The sequence below is a fragment of the Schistocerca cancellata genome, chromosome 4, assembly GCF_023864275.1.
Source record: "Schistocerca cancellata isolate TAMUIC-IGC-003103 chromosome 4, iqSchCanc2.1, whole genome shotgun sequence".
NCBI lineage: Eukaryota > Metazoa > Arthropoda > Insecta > Orthoptera > Acrididae > Schistocerca > Schistocerca cancellata.
Window position 1 is genome coordinate 719,181,260 of NC_064629.1, and position 14,562 is coordinate 719,195,821.

Genomic DNA, 14,562 nt, shown 5'->3' on the forward strand with positions numbered 1-14,562 from the left:
TCTGCCGAGGGTAAGAAAAAATGTGATATTATGAACACCTCATTAACAACTACTGGTTATTTGTCATTTCTGGAAAGGTAGGACAGATGATCGTGAGGGTTTAAATGACTAAAGGCATTCTTTTGAGTGAAGCAGAGACATTAGGTTTCATTCCAGTTGCACATTGTATGATATGAAAGCCTACATTTAAATAGAAAGAACCATTTGCAGTAAAGCAGCTCTTAAGGGTATAAGGACACACGTTATCACACAATGCATTTTTTTTTTCTTTTATATCTAAACCTACCATTATACCAAAACTCAGTGGTAGCCTTTTCCAGGAAGTGCTAATCAGAATAAGAAACCGAAACATGAAAGAAGGGAAGATAAACAAAGGAATTTGATTTGTTGAAAGAACTCTGGATAAGACCAGAAGATCTGCAAATGAGAGTAATTTGAAGGTCAGCTCTTGAGTGTGTATCTTTCCAACTCCTCCCGAAAAGTTGTAAAAGTCTTCTGTTCTCTGTCACAAAAAACCACAGATCTGAAGAAGAATTTTAGAACTCAAAGAGGAGGAGAAAAAAATTGAAAATATGCACTCATAACATTACAGGGCAGCTAACACACTTGAAGGCATATCGCTTAGAAATTTCAATACACAGTTCATTTTTATTTTTTTCCTGCTTCCCTCTGAAAAATGATCTTAAAATGCATACTTTTGTATATCAGGAAACTTTCCACACCACTAGTACCATCAACATTTTTCTGCAGAAGACACATTTTTCACTCACAGTTAGGGCAGTGTGTTGTTTCATAACATAAAATCAACATAATATTGTCTCTTCAAATTAATACAAATTTTCATGTATAGAGAAGTGTCAGCAGTCAGTTAAAGTTAAAATTGCTTCAGGGTCTCTGATGTAGTTTATTGACAGCTCATTAATTTTCATGTTGCACAAATTATTTATTAATGCCTAACTAGTTTACCTAAATCTCTAGTAAACAGTTGTGTACATTATCTGATCAAAAGTATCAAGTACCCACAAACCACTACATGATGTTTAATTGATCATTAGATGTCTCAAAAAGTGGACGTGCCAGTATAAAAGAAGGTGGCAAACACTGTGTTATCAATAGAGAAGTAGTAACAGCAGAATGGATCAATTAGTTGAGCTCAGTAACTTTGAATATGTACTAATCATTGGATGTCACCTGAGTAACAAACCCATCAGGGACATTTCCACCCTTATAAATCTCCCAAAGTCAACTGTCAGTGATTTGATTGTGAAATGTAAAAGCGAAGGGATGACCACAATTAAATCAAGACCAGGCACACCTCAGGAACTGACAAACAGGGACCATCAAGCATTGTGGAGGGTGGTTGAAAATAACTGGAAACAAGTGTTTAGGACAGATGAATCATACTATCCACATGGCAATCCAATGGAAGGATTTGGGTGTGGTGAATGCCTGGAGAATGTTACCTAGCATCATGTGGAATGACAGTAATGGAGGAGAAAATGTACTTATTGTACAAAGGTGTTTTTTGTGGTTGGGGTGTGGTTCATTTATTGCATTTAAAAAAATTCTACATTCGGAAGGATAAATTGTGTTCTATTTACAGCACTGTGTACTATGTTCACTAGAGGAACAGTATGGAGATCATGATTATATGCATCAGCATGACAATGTACTCAGCAATACGGTATCATCTGCACGGCAATGGTTTGTGGAAAATAACATTCCTCAAATGAACTGGCCTGCCCAGAATCAAAATCCAAACTTGAACCCAACGGAACACATTTGGGATGAGTTAGAATGTTGACTCCATTCCAGACACCAGACTACCTTCTCTGGTTTCAGTTCTTAAGGAGAAATAAGCAAACATTACTCCACAGACATTCAGTCACTTCACTGAAAGTGTCCCCAGCATAGTTCAAGCTGTCATAAAAGTGAAAGGTGGACACACCCCATCCAGATGATTTATATCAGATAGTGTGAATGTAGATTTGAACAAACACAAGGAAGTGGTATCATAAGCAGGAAAGGACAGAATTAAACACTTCAAACAGCATATTTTATTTAAATTTAAAATTTCTCTCCTTACATATCCACAAGAATAGTAAATTCCAAACGTGGTCTAATTTCCATAATATGTAGTTATACACTCTAATCAATAAATGCCAATATTACAATGAGCATACTATTGTAATGTCAACAATTCACTTATTTACAGAAATGTTATTTGTGGATACATGAAATAAGAGCCACACTGCAATGGCATCTACAAAAGATTTTATATGGATTATGCACTTTTTAATTTTTTTTTTTTTTTTTGTCAAAAGTGACAAATTTACCTATCTGCTTAGTTCTGAAACATGGTGATAGCATGAAAAATTTTATAATATGATGCAAAATGTAAGCTTTGTTTCTGTACAGTACTCGATATAGCAGCTGTGAATTTCATTAGCTTTATTTATTCAGATCAGTTAAAAAAACTTATGGTACAAAACACAGCTTTTTGAAAAGCACTGTACATAGCTATTCAATGAGACTCTTGCATGTACTCAAGGACTCTTGTTAAAATCTCTGCCCACCCAAACTGGCTGGCTTATAGCTTACTTCCACCCTCAGAAAGAGAAAGGAGGAAGGAGTGTCATCACTGTAGTGTTACATCTATCACTTACACAGAATATATCATTATCGTGTTAACAACACAAGAAAACTTTCCTTTGGTACCATAACTTCAGCTATATGCTTTCAGACATATGATGCAAATTTCTGAACTCTTCTGTGGTGCTTATACGACAAACACAGGCAAGATGAACATAAACACTACATACAGACAATGTGCATGAAGCTATTGACAGATACTTCATCCATTAGGGCTATTCCATAGAACAGCTGCTTCTCCAACATGGTTGAAACACATCTCAACTGCTGCAAATACTGCAAGCAAGCGGCGATCTAGCGCATGCAAATGAGCAGCTGTCAATACTGGTGCTATCTGGCTGCCTTGCAACAATTTCTCCATGGAAAAACTCAGTGCTCCACCAGCTAGGACTCGCAAACGTTCCCAAGTTGTCTGCCGAATACTGCAACAATAAGAAGCAGAAGAAACTTCTAGACAATATATATTATTTCAATCTGCACAAATTGTTAGTCAAATATATCCAATATATAAAACCTACATGGTAACAGAACTTCTTGAATGAAATATGAATTCTCTCTCTCTCTCTCTCTCTCTCTCTCTCTCTCCCTCTCCCCCCCCCCCTCTCTCTCCCCCTACACACACACACACACACACACACACACACACACACACAATCACACACACACTACAGCATCCCACATTCAGAAATTCTTCTACGGAGTTGGGGGAGTTGTCAAGCAAACACAATTTCAGTATGTTTCTGAAATGAATATATTATCTTTCAAATTCTTCACAGAACAGGATAAGTGGTCGAAGATTTTTAGGTCTGAATACCTCAGTCCTAACATTAAGGTTGAATGAGGACTCATGTGATTCATTTTTCCTTCTAGTACTGTATTTACAAATGTTACTTATGTTTTCAAACTGTGGTTGTTGAACACAAACTTTATAAGGAAGTAAAAGTACTCAATGCCATTGTCAATGTGCACAGCTGTTTAAAGAAAGATTTACAAGAGATTCTAGAGTGTACACCACATGTTAACCTTATTACATATCTATGTACAGCAAACACATTCTTCCTCAACAAAAAGTTGCCCAGAACATGATACCATAACACATTAGTGAGTGAAAACAGCAAAAGCAACTCAACTTTTTGGCATTTCCAAAAGCAAAGTCAGCTTTTACCCTAATGCAAAATCTGCAGAGCTTACATTTTTATGGAGGACTATAACAAGTGACTTTCAGTTCTACATCTACAGCTGTGTCTCTTAAAACCACTGAAGTGCATGGCAAATGGTACTTTTCATTGTAACAACTATTAAGGTTTCTTCCTGTTTTATTTGCGTATGGAGCATGAGAAGAATTATTGCTTAAACACCTCTGTCATGCTTTGATTAATCTAATACTGTCTTTGTGGTCCATATTGGAATGACAGGTCGTGGCACTATATTATATTCCTGGATTCCTCACTTCGAACTGGTTCTTGAAACTAAGTTTTTACAGGATAATTTGTGTCTGTCTTCAAGCATTTCCCAAATTCAAGTTTTTAACATCTATGTGACCCTCTTCCATGAGTCAAACAATCCTGTTATCATTCCTGCTAATCTTTTTTGTCTATGTTCAATATCCTCTGATAGTTCTATTTTAGCACTGGTACCACACATTTGAATAATATTCTAAGATCGGCCACACAAGAGTCCTGTAAGCAATTTCCTTTGTAGATTGACTGAATTTTCCCATTATCCCTATTAATGAACTGAAGTCTGCCACCTGTTTTACCTTAGACTGAGCCTGTGTCATCATTCCATTTCATATCCCTACAAAGTGTTACACCAAGGTATTTGTTTAACGTGATTGTTTCTTTATTATCTACAGAAGGCATGACAATGCTCTTCTCAACATTACCAGTGACGGTAATTCACGGGCCGATGGTGGCTCAGTAACAACTGGGGAACAGAACCCTGTGAGAGTAGCAAACTCATTGTGTGAACTGATCTATGGGAAGCAGAGTGTCTGAACCCACATAAATACACGCACAGCAATATACTCAGCATGTGGGTGGTGCCGGTGGCTAATGAATAAGCACACGACACCACTCAGCACAAAGTGAAAAACGAAGTCCACGGCAGTTTAACTCCATGTGAGCACTGCCTACTCTGCTTATTGCCACTCACAAGTAAACACTCCCATCAGTGGGTCTGCCCATACAACGCGACATGTGTGTCATCCATGGCAGGTTTCTGAACTACTCCACTGCTCTACCCATGACAGCTCATCTGCCCCCAATGTGACGTTCACTGACAGGGGTACTAAAGTTTCCAACTGTGACCCTCTGATATTGTAGTAACAAGATACTACTTTTTTCGTTTCGTGAACTTTACATTTTTGAACATTTAAAGCAAGCTGCCAATTTTTGCACCACTTTGAAGTCTTATCGAGATCCAATTAAATATTTGTGCAGATTTTTTCACACAGTACTCTGTTGAAAGTAACTGCATCACATGCAAAAAGCCTGAGGTTACTATTACTATTGTTTGTCATGTCATGAATATACAACACGAACAGCTGGGCACAACACACTTCTCTGGGGTACATATGATGTTACTTTTGCATATGTTAATAACTCTACATCCAAGATAACATGCAGTGTCCTCCCTACAAAGAAATCCTCAATCCAGTTACAAATTTTGTTTGATAGCCCATACAACTGTATTTTCATTAAAAAATGTTGGTGTGGTGCTGTGTCAAGAAATACTGCATTTACCTGACTGCAATGATCCATGGCTTTCATCATATCATGTGAATAAAGGTAGAGTTGGGTTTTGCCTCACCAATACTTTCTAATTCAGTGTTGGTTGGCATGGAGGAAGTCAGTCTATTTGAGATAACTTATTATGTTTGAGCTCAGGACATGTTATAAGATTCTATAATAGATGGATGTCCAAGATTATGAAAAGTAGTTTTGTGGATCACTTCTGCTACCTTTCTTGTAGATTGAGTGTTACCTGTGATTCCTTCCATCTACTGGGCTCTCATACAGCTAAGAATTGAGAGTAATCTGTTTCATTTATTGATTTTCCTTCCTGCATTATTTCTAATGTGTTATCGGATGAGCAATTTTAGGACTCCCCTTGGTAGGTGAGGGATGTACTACAGAAATGAAGCAGCTACTCGGGTAGGAGACTGCTTGCGGAGTCCACATGGGGTCTTTTTTAGGCTAGGCAGGAGGTTGAGGAACTCTGATGAACATTGGCCAATCGACAAGCCAATAGCAAATCCAGAGTAATGACACTTCAACTGCAAAAATTTTATCAGTAAATTGTCACAGCACCTGTAACAAAGGTCCTGAATTTAGTCCCCTCCAGCAAATTTCTTGTGCTCAAATTGTTCTCAAGACTGAGAGCTGGCCAAAACCCGAAGTAGAAAGCTCAGACTTTTAGCGATTCACACAACACGCCATCTGCTTCACGTCTGCTGTGCAGCGAGCTACCTTAATTTAAGTATTAACTGTATTTTTCTTACTTGTCACTTCTTCTTCCGTGTGTTTTTGCTTTTAGGAAGCTTTAATTGTCGAGTGCTATTAATAGTATTCCATAGATTTCGTGTTTGTTTTGAATACAGTCAGAGAGAGTCCCTTTAGTCAACCATAGTGCCAGTAGTGGGGGGTAAGGTGTGGGATGCGTCACCAATAGCCTCTCCCACACAAATGTCAACCTCTCCGGCACGTGGTATCCCCTGCTACGCTAACGAGGCTCTGGCGACCGAGTTTCTCCCGGGATAAGGAGAACCCTCTACTAAGTCAACGACCTTCTAGAAGGGCGGATGAGCTGGTAGAGCAAGGGCACCCTCTTGTCCTTGAAGTGAGAAATCACTCCTAAAGACGGAAGAATCACCAAGGGTGGTCAACGGCATAGGATGCTGAAGGCAACGGGAAACCACAGCATTAAAGATCCAATGGATATCCCCAGGAAAACTCATCATGGCAGGGTTCAATGTCAAATTATCCGGAGTTTCAACTCCCCCACTCGGATCTCCGGGGGGGAGAGCCTTGAACAATGCCACAAGTAAATACAAAAATAATGCAACAATAGCAACTTGGAATGTAAGATCATTATACCAACCAGGCAAAGTAAATAATGTTATACAAGAAATGAAACGCCTAAAAATTAACATTTTGGGTGTAAGTGAAACAAGATGGCCTGACTCAGGAGAAATGACCATTGACAACATGAAAGTATATTACTCGGGAAATTCTGATAGCCAGCACAGGAATGGGGTAGGAATAATTTTAGATGAGTATGCTAGTAAATCTGTCAAAAGCATTTTACCAATCTCAGATAGAGTAATCAGTCTACATTTACAAACGAAACAAACAAATATTAATTTAATCCAAATCTATGCTCCAACAGCCGACAAAGACCAAGAAGAAATAGGAAAATTTTATGAAGAATTAACACAAGCAATAGGAACCTCAAAAAGCAGAGACATTATTATCATCATGGGAGATTTTAATGCCAAAATAGGTGAAGGAAGTGAAGGTGATCTTATTGGACCTTTTGGTTTAGGAACAATAAATGAAAGAGGAGATTTGCTGTCACAATTTTGCCAGGAAAACAATCTGTCTATTACAAACACATTTTTTAAACTCCCTAAATGAAGACTTTACACTTGGAAATCACCAAGAGACTGTAATGAAGAAGTTTGCAGAAATCAAATCGATTTCATACTTATAAACAAGAGGTACAAAAATTCTATTCATGGTGTGAAAACATATCCAGGAGCTGATATATTTTCTGATCATAACTTTTTAGTAGCAAAGTTCCATGTGAAACTGAAAGCCATACAAAAGAAACAAAAGAAGGACTATATAAATACAACTATTCTAAGAGACCCCTTGACTAAACAAAAGACTTCTGAAGAGATTAATAAGGAATTAGTTAGGATAAAGAATAATCAAACAGAAGACATTGATGGCAAATGGGAACTTATAAAAGACACATTAAATAATGCATGTAAAAACACAATGGCGACCAAACACGACAACATGAAAAAGAAGTGGATGACAGAGAAGATATTACAATTGATGGAACAAAGAAGAACACTTAAAAATAGAGATGAAAGTGAGTATAAAAGATTACATGCAGAAATACGAAAAGAAACACGGCGAGCAAAAGAAGAATGGTACAAGGAACAATGCTCTGAAATTGAGAGTTATGAAACAAGACATGATAGTTTCAACTTACACAAAAAAGTTAAAGATTTAGCTGGACTTAATAAAAAGAAAAGTACAAGTTTATTGTTAGATAAAAATGACAAAATAATTCCTGATGTTAAAGGTAAACTGGACAGGTGGACAGAATATGTCAAAGAACTATTTGAAGATACAAGAAAAGATCAAAAATTTTATGATAACATGATCGGAGAACGAGGACCAAGCATATCGAAAGAAGAAATATTACATGTTATCAACAAATCAAAGACAGGAAAAGCCCCTGGACCGGATAAGATACCAAATGACATCCTGAAACTCATAGGAATAGACCATATAGATATATTTGTACAACTGTTTAATGATATTTATAATTCGGGAATTATTCCTAGGGATTGGTTGACATCTACCTTTGTTATATTACCCAAAAAGGCTAATGCCAAAACTTGTAATGATCACCGTACAATAAGCTTAATGAGTCACACCTTGAAGATATTTCTAAAAGTTATACACCAACGAATATACAAAAAAGTAGAAGAAGGTATAAGTGAAACACAATTCGGTTTTAGAAGTTCCCTCGGTACAAGAGAAGCATTGTTTGCTTTGAACATATTAGCGCAACGATGTATGGAGGTTAATCAGCCACTATATGTGTGCTTCCTGGATTATAATAAAGCATTTGACAAAGTTCGTCATGATCATCTCATAGAATTGTTAGAAAAGAAAACACTTGATAAGAAAGACATCCGCATTATATATAACCTCTACTACAATCAAACCACAACCGTGAAGGTAGAAAATGAGTTATCGAATGATATAGAAATAAAGAGGGGTGTGAGACAAGGTTGCGTTCTCTCACCCTTATTGTTTAATATGTATTCAGAAGACATATTCCAGGCAGCTCTATCAGATGAAATAGCTGGCATCAAAGTGAATGGGCTAAACATTAACAATGTTAGGTTTGCTGATGACACTGCACTACTAGCTGGAAACCTCAAAGATCTACAATTACTTCTTGACAAAGTCGCAGAAAAAAGTGAAGAATTTGGCTTGACTCTTAACGTAAGCAAGACTAAGTTCATGGTGATATCTAAAACACACCAACAAGAAAATCTTACAATCAATAGGGAGAGAGTTGATCAAGTACGTAAAATTAAATATCTCGGAACAATTGTAAATGAGGAGATTGAAAGCTCAGAAGAAATTAAATCGAGAATAGGACAGGCCAGAAGTATCTTTAATAAGATGAAACATGCATTCTGTTCGAGAGACATTTGTTTAAACACAAAAATGAGGTTGCTAAGATGCTATGTATTCTCAAAATTACTATACGGAATGGAAGCGTGGACATTGAAAAAGAAGGACATGAACAGTTTAGAAGCTTTTGAAATGTGGGCATATAGAAGAATACTTAGAATTAGTTGGGTGTCGAGGATTACTAATCAAGATGTCCTAAGAAGAATGGGAAAGGAAAAAGAATTAATTAAAACTATTAAAGTAAAGAAGCTACAATATTTAGGCCATGTTATTAGGGGAGTAAATTACAAAATATTGCAAATAAGAGAACGAGGGGTAGAAGACGGACATCCTGGATTGACAATTTAAAAAATTGGTACAACTGCTCAACGTCAGAACTCCTTAGATCAGCCAAATCAAGATCAGAAATTGCCATGATGACAGCCAACCTTCTTAGAGGAGACGGCACATGAAGAAGAAGTGCCAGTAGTGGTAGTGTTTGTTTTCAATACAGTCCAGAGACAGGTAGTGCTAATTTCATTGTTTTCTACAAGAAGTGGCTAGCAATCACAGTTTAGTCAATAATCAGCCACCTTTAGTGAATTAGCAGTCTAGTTAAAAGTTGATTAACTGATTAACTCTCTTCAGTAAATTGATTCCTTAGGATGGATAGGATGTGTGACTGCTGTGTACGGACGCAGGAGGAGCTGGCCACTGTTCGCAAACAGCTGAACATGTTGATGGCCGCGGTCAGCCGTCTTCAGGCTGCTGCCTTGGAGTGTAGTGGCAGTGGGGAGTCTGGTGTGTCGCAAGGTACACCCCAGGTGTTACATGCTTCACCCACTGTCCCTGCTGTCGAGACATCTTCGCGGATACCGGGCGTGGTTGGGCCACCCTCTCCCCAAGGGGAGTGGCGGGTTCAGCGGCATTCGCGGCGCAGGGTAAATGTGGAGGCTGGCCGTGTGGCATCGCCCGCTCTGCCTGTGAGTGGACATGTGGCTGCTCCTTCAGCAAGGTCCGAGCAGGCACACGGGGGGAGGGGTTTATTAGTTATTGGGAGCTCCAACGTTAGGTGGGTGATGGAGCCCCTTAGGGAAATAGCAGAAAGGTCAGGGAAGAACGCCAGTGTTCACTCTGTCTGCTTGCCGGGGGTCTCATCCGAGATGTGGAGGAGGCCCTACCGGTGGCGATAGAGAGCACTGGGTGCACCCGACTGCAAATTGTTGCTCATGTCGGCACCACTGACTCCTGCCGTCTGGGTTCAGAGGTCATCCTCAGTTCGTACAGGCGGTTGGCGGAATTGGTGAAGGCGGAAAGCCTCGCTCGCGGGGTGGAATCAGAGCTAACTATTTGTAGTATCGTTCCCAGAACCGATTGCGGTCCTCTGGTTTGGAGCAGAGTGGAAGGCTTAAACCAGAGGCTCAGACGATTCTGCGGACATCTGGGGTGCAAATTTCTCGACCTCCGCTATTGGGTGGAGAAATGTAGGGACCCCCTGAATAGGTGAGGCGTGCACTACACACCGGAAGCGGCTACAAGGTTCAAAATGGCTCTGAGCGCTATGGGACTTAACATCTGTGGTCATCAGTCCCCTAGAACTTAGAACTACTTAAACCTAACTAACCTAAGGACATCACACACATCCACGCCCGAGGCAGGATTCGAACCTGCGACCGTAGTAGTCGCACGGTTCCGGACTGAGCACCTGAACCGCTAGACCACCGCGGCCGGCGCGGCTACAAGGGTAGCGGAGTACGTGTGGAGTGCACATGGGGGTTTTTTAGGATAGAGAATTCCCTCCCTAGGCCCGACAAGACGCCTCCTGAGACGCAGCAAGGTAGGATTAGGCAAAATGCAACAGGGAATAACAATATTAATGTGCTAATAGTAAACTGCAGGAGCGTCTATAGAAAGGTCCCAGAACTGCTCTCATTAATAAACAGTCACAACGCCCATATAGTACTAGGGACAGAAAGTTGGCTGAAACCAGACATAAGCAGTAGTGAAATCCTAAACTCAGATTGGAATGTATACCGCAGAGACAGGCTGGACAGTGAAGGGGGAGGCGTGTTTATAGCAATAAGAAGTGCAATAGTATCTAAGGAAATTGACGGAGATCCGAAATGTGAAATGATTTGGGTGAAGGTCATGGTTAAAGCAGGCTCAGACATGGTAATTGGATGTCTCTATAGGCCCCCGGGCTCAGGAGCTGTTGTGGCTGAGCACCTGAAGGATAATTTGGAAAATATTTCGAGTAGATTTCCCCACCATGTTATAGTTCTGGGTAGAGATTTTAATTTGCCGGATATAGACCGGGAGACTCAAACATTCAAAACTGGTGGCAGGGACAAAGAATCCAGTGAAATTTTTTTAAGTGCTTTATCTGAAAACTACCTTGAGCAGTTAAACAGAGAACCGACTCGTGGCGATAACATATTAGACCTTCTGGTGACAAACAGACCCGAACTATTTGAAACAGTTAACGCAGAACAGGGAATCAGTGATCATAAAGCGGTTACTGCATCGATGATTTCAGCCGTAAATAGAAATATTAAAAAAGGTAGGAAGATTTTTCTGTTTAGCAAAAGTGACAAAAAGCAGATTACAGAGTACCTGACGGCTCAACACAAAAGTTTTGTCTCAAGTACAGATAGTGTTGAGGATCAGTGGACAAAGTTCAAAACCATCGTACAATATGCGTTAGATGAGTACGTGCCAAGCAAGATCGTAAGAGATGGAAAAGAGAGCCACCGTGGTACAACAACGGAGTTAGAAAACTGCTGCGGAAGCAAAGGGAACTTCACAGCAAACGGGCTATGCGAGAGGCGTTCAATGAATTCGAAATTAAAGTTCTATGTACTGACTTGGCAGAAAATCCTAAGAAATTTTGGTCTTATGTCAGAGCAGTAGGTGGATCAAAAAAAAATGTCCAGACACTCTGTGACCAAAATAGTACTGAAACAGAGGATGACAGACTAAAGGCCGAAATACTAAATGTCTTTTTCCAAAGCTGTTTCACAGAGGAAGACTGCACTGTAGTTCCTTCTCTAGATTGTCGCACAGATGACAAAATGGTAGATATCGAAATAGACGACAGAGGGATAGAGAAACAATTAAAATCGCTCAAAAGAGGAAAGGCCGCTGGACCTGATGGTATACCAGTTCGATTTTACACAGAGTACGCGAAGGAACTTGCCCCCCTTCTTGCAGCGGTGTACCGTAGGTCTCTAGAAGAGTGTAGCATTCCAAAGGATTGGAAAAGGGCACTGGTCATCCCCGTTTTCAAGAAGGGACGTCGAACAGATGTGCAGAACTATAGACCTATATCTCTAATGTCAATGAGTTGCAGAATTTTGGAACACGTATTATGTTAGAGTATAATGACTTTTCTGGAGACTAGAAATCTACTCTGTAGGAATCAGCATGGGTTTCGAAAAAGACGGTCGTGTGAAACCCAGCTCGCGCTATTTGTCCATGAGACTCAGAGGGCCATAGACACGGGTTCACAGGTAGATGCCGTGTTTCTTGACTTCCGCAAGGCGTTCGATACAGTTCCCCACAGTCGTTTAATGAACAAAGTAAGAGCATATGGACTATCAAACCAATTGTGTGATTGCATTGAGGAGTTCCTAGATAACAGGACGCAGCATGTCATTCTCAATGGAGAGAAGTCTTCCGAAGTAAGAGTGATTTCAGGTGTGCCACAGGGGAGTGTCATAGGACCGTTGCTATTCACAATATACATAAATGACCTTGTGGATGACATCGGAAGTTCACTGAGGCTTTTTGCAGATGATGCTGTGGTGTATGGAGAGGTTGTAGCAATGGAAAATTGTACTGAAATGCAGGAGGATCTGCAGTGAATTGACGCATGGTGCAGGGAATGACACTTGAATCTCAATGTAGACAAGTGTAATATGCTGCAAATACATAGAAAGATAGATCCCTTATCATTTAGCTACAAAATAGCAGGTCAGCAACTGGAAGCAGTTAATTCCATAAATTATCTGGCAGTACGCATTAGTAGTGATTTAAAATGGAATGATCATATAAAGTTGATCGTCGGTAAAGCAGATGCCAGACTGAGATTCATTGGAAGAATCCTAAGGAAATGCAATCCGAAAACAAAGGAAGTAGGTTACAGTACGCTTGTTCGCCCACTGCTTGAATACTGCTCAGCAGTGTGGGATCCGTACCAGATAGGGTTGATAGAAGAGATAGAGAAGATCCAACGGAGAGCAGCGTGCTTCGTTACAGGATCATTTAGTAATCGCGAAAGCATTACAGAGATGATAGATAAACTCCAGTGGAAGACTCTGCAGGAGAGACGCTCAGTAGCTCGGTACGGGCTTTTGTTGAAGTTTCGAGAACATACCTTCACTGAAGAGTCAAGCAGTATATTGCTCCCTCCTACGTATATCTCGCGAAGAGACCATGAGGATAAACTCAGAGAGATTAGAGCCCACACAGAAGCATACCGACAATCCTTCTTTCCACGAACAATATGAGACTGGAATAGAAGGGAGAACCGATAGAGGTACTCAGGGTACCCTCCGCCACTCACCGTCAGGTGGCTTGCGGAATATGGATGTAGATGTAGATGTAGAACATATATCAAAAACACAGAGTAGATGCCATAGGATGAGGAATGTCATTGCAGTTGACAAAAATATTGTCTCTATTGATATCGAATTTGAGAGTGACAGTAAAGTTATCTGGTCCCGTATAACCAATATAGATGAAATTAAGTTCATTTTTGGATGTTCTTATTAGCTGTCTGATTCCACTGTGAAAATTTTAGAGTAATTCAAAGAAAGTCTATGGCCACTAGCGTGGAATACCCAGCTTATGCAATATTATTTGGAGTTGACTTTGACCTACTGAGTATAGATTGGGATGTCTATGGATTCATTGCACAGGTTACAGTCAGTGCAAAGTACTTTTGAACACATTTTGCAAAATCTTTCTTGAGCAGCTAGTTAGACAGCCCAAGTGCAATGGAAATATTTTAGACCTTGTTGATACAAACATGCCTGACCTTATAAATGGAGTCAGTATAGAGACAGAGATTAGTGATCATTATTTCATCTAAGCCAATGTCGTCATTATTGGTAATAAATCAATCAAGAAGGCTAGAAGAGTATTTCCGCTAGAAAGAGCAGATAAGCAGTTGTTAGCAATCCACTTAGACAATGAACTGACATCATTTAATTCCAGTATGATGGACATAGAGGTACTGGGGCAAAGTTTCACTTAGACAATGAACTGACATCATTTAATTCCAGTATGATGGACATAGAGGTATTGGGGCAGAGTTTCAATAAATTGTAAATTGTTCCCTGGAGAATTTTGTGCCGAGTAAGCAGATTAAGGACAGAAAAGATCCAACATGGTTTAACAGTGAAATTAGGAATATGCTGAGGAAGCAAAGGCCGTTGCACTCTCAGTTCAAAAGAGGACATACAAATGATGACAGGGAAAAGTT

At 39.7% G+C, this 14,562-nt stretch overlaps 1 protein-coding gene across 1 annotated transcript in view; it reads right to left on the reverse strand.

Annotated features, from left to right (window-relative positions):
- Positions 1-2,261: 2,261 nt before the first annotated feature.
- LOC126183750 (glycosaminoglycan xylosylkinase) overlaps positions 2,262-14,562 on the reverse strand; it is a 128,380-nt gene continuing 116,079 nt past the window's right edge. Inside the window, exon 9 of the mRNA XM_049925972.1 lies at positions 2,262-3,074. Within this exon, the coding sequence (XP_049781929.1) occupies positions 2,855-3,074 (220 nt within the window). The 3' untranslated portion in view covers positions 2,262-2,854. The remainder of the gene's footprint in view (positions 3,075-14,562) is intronic.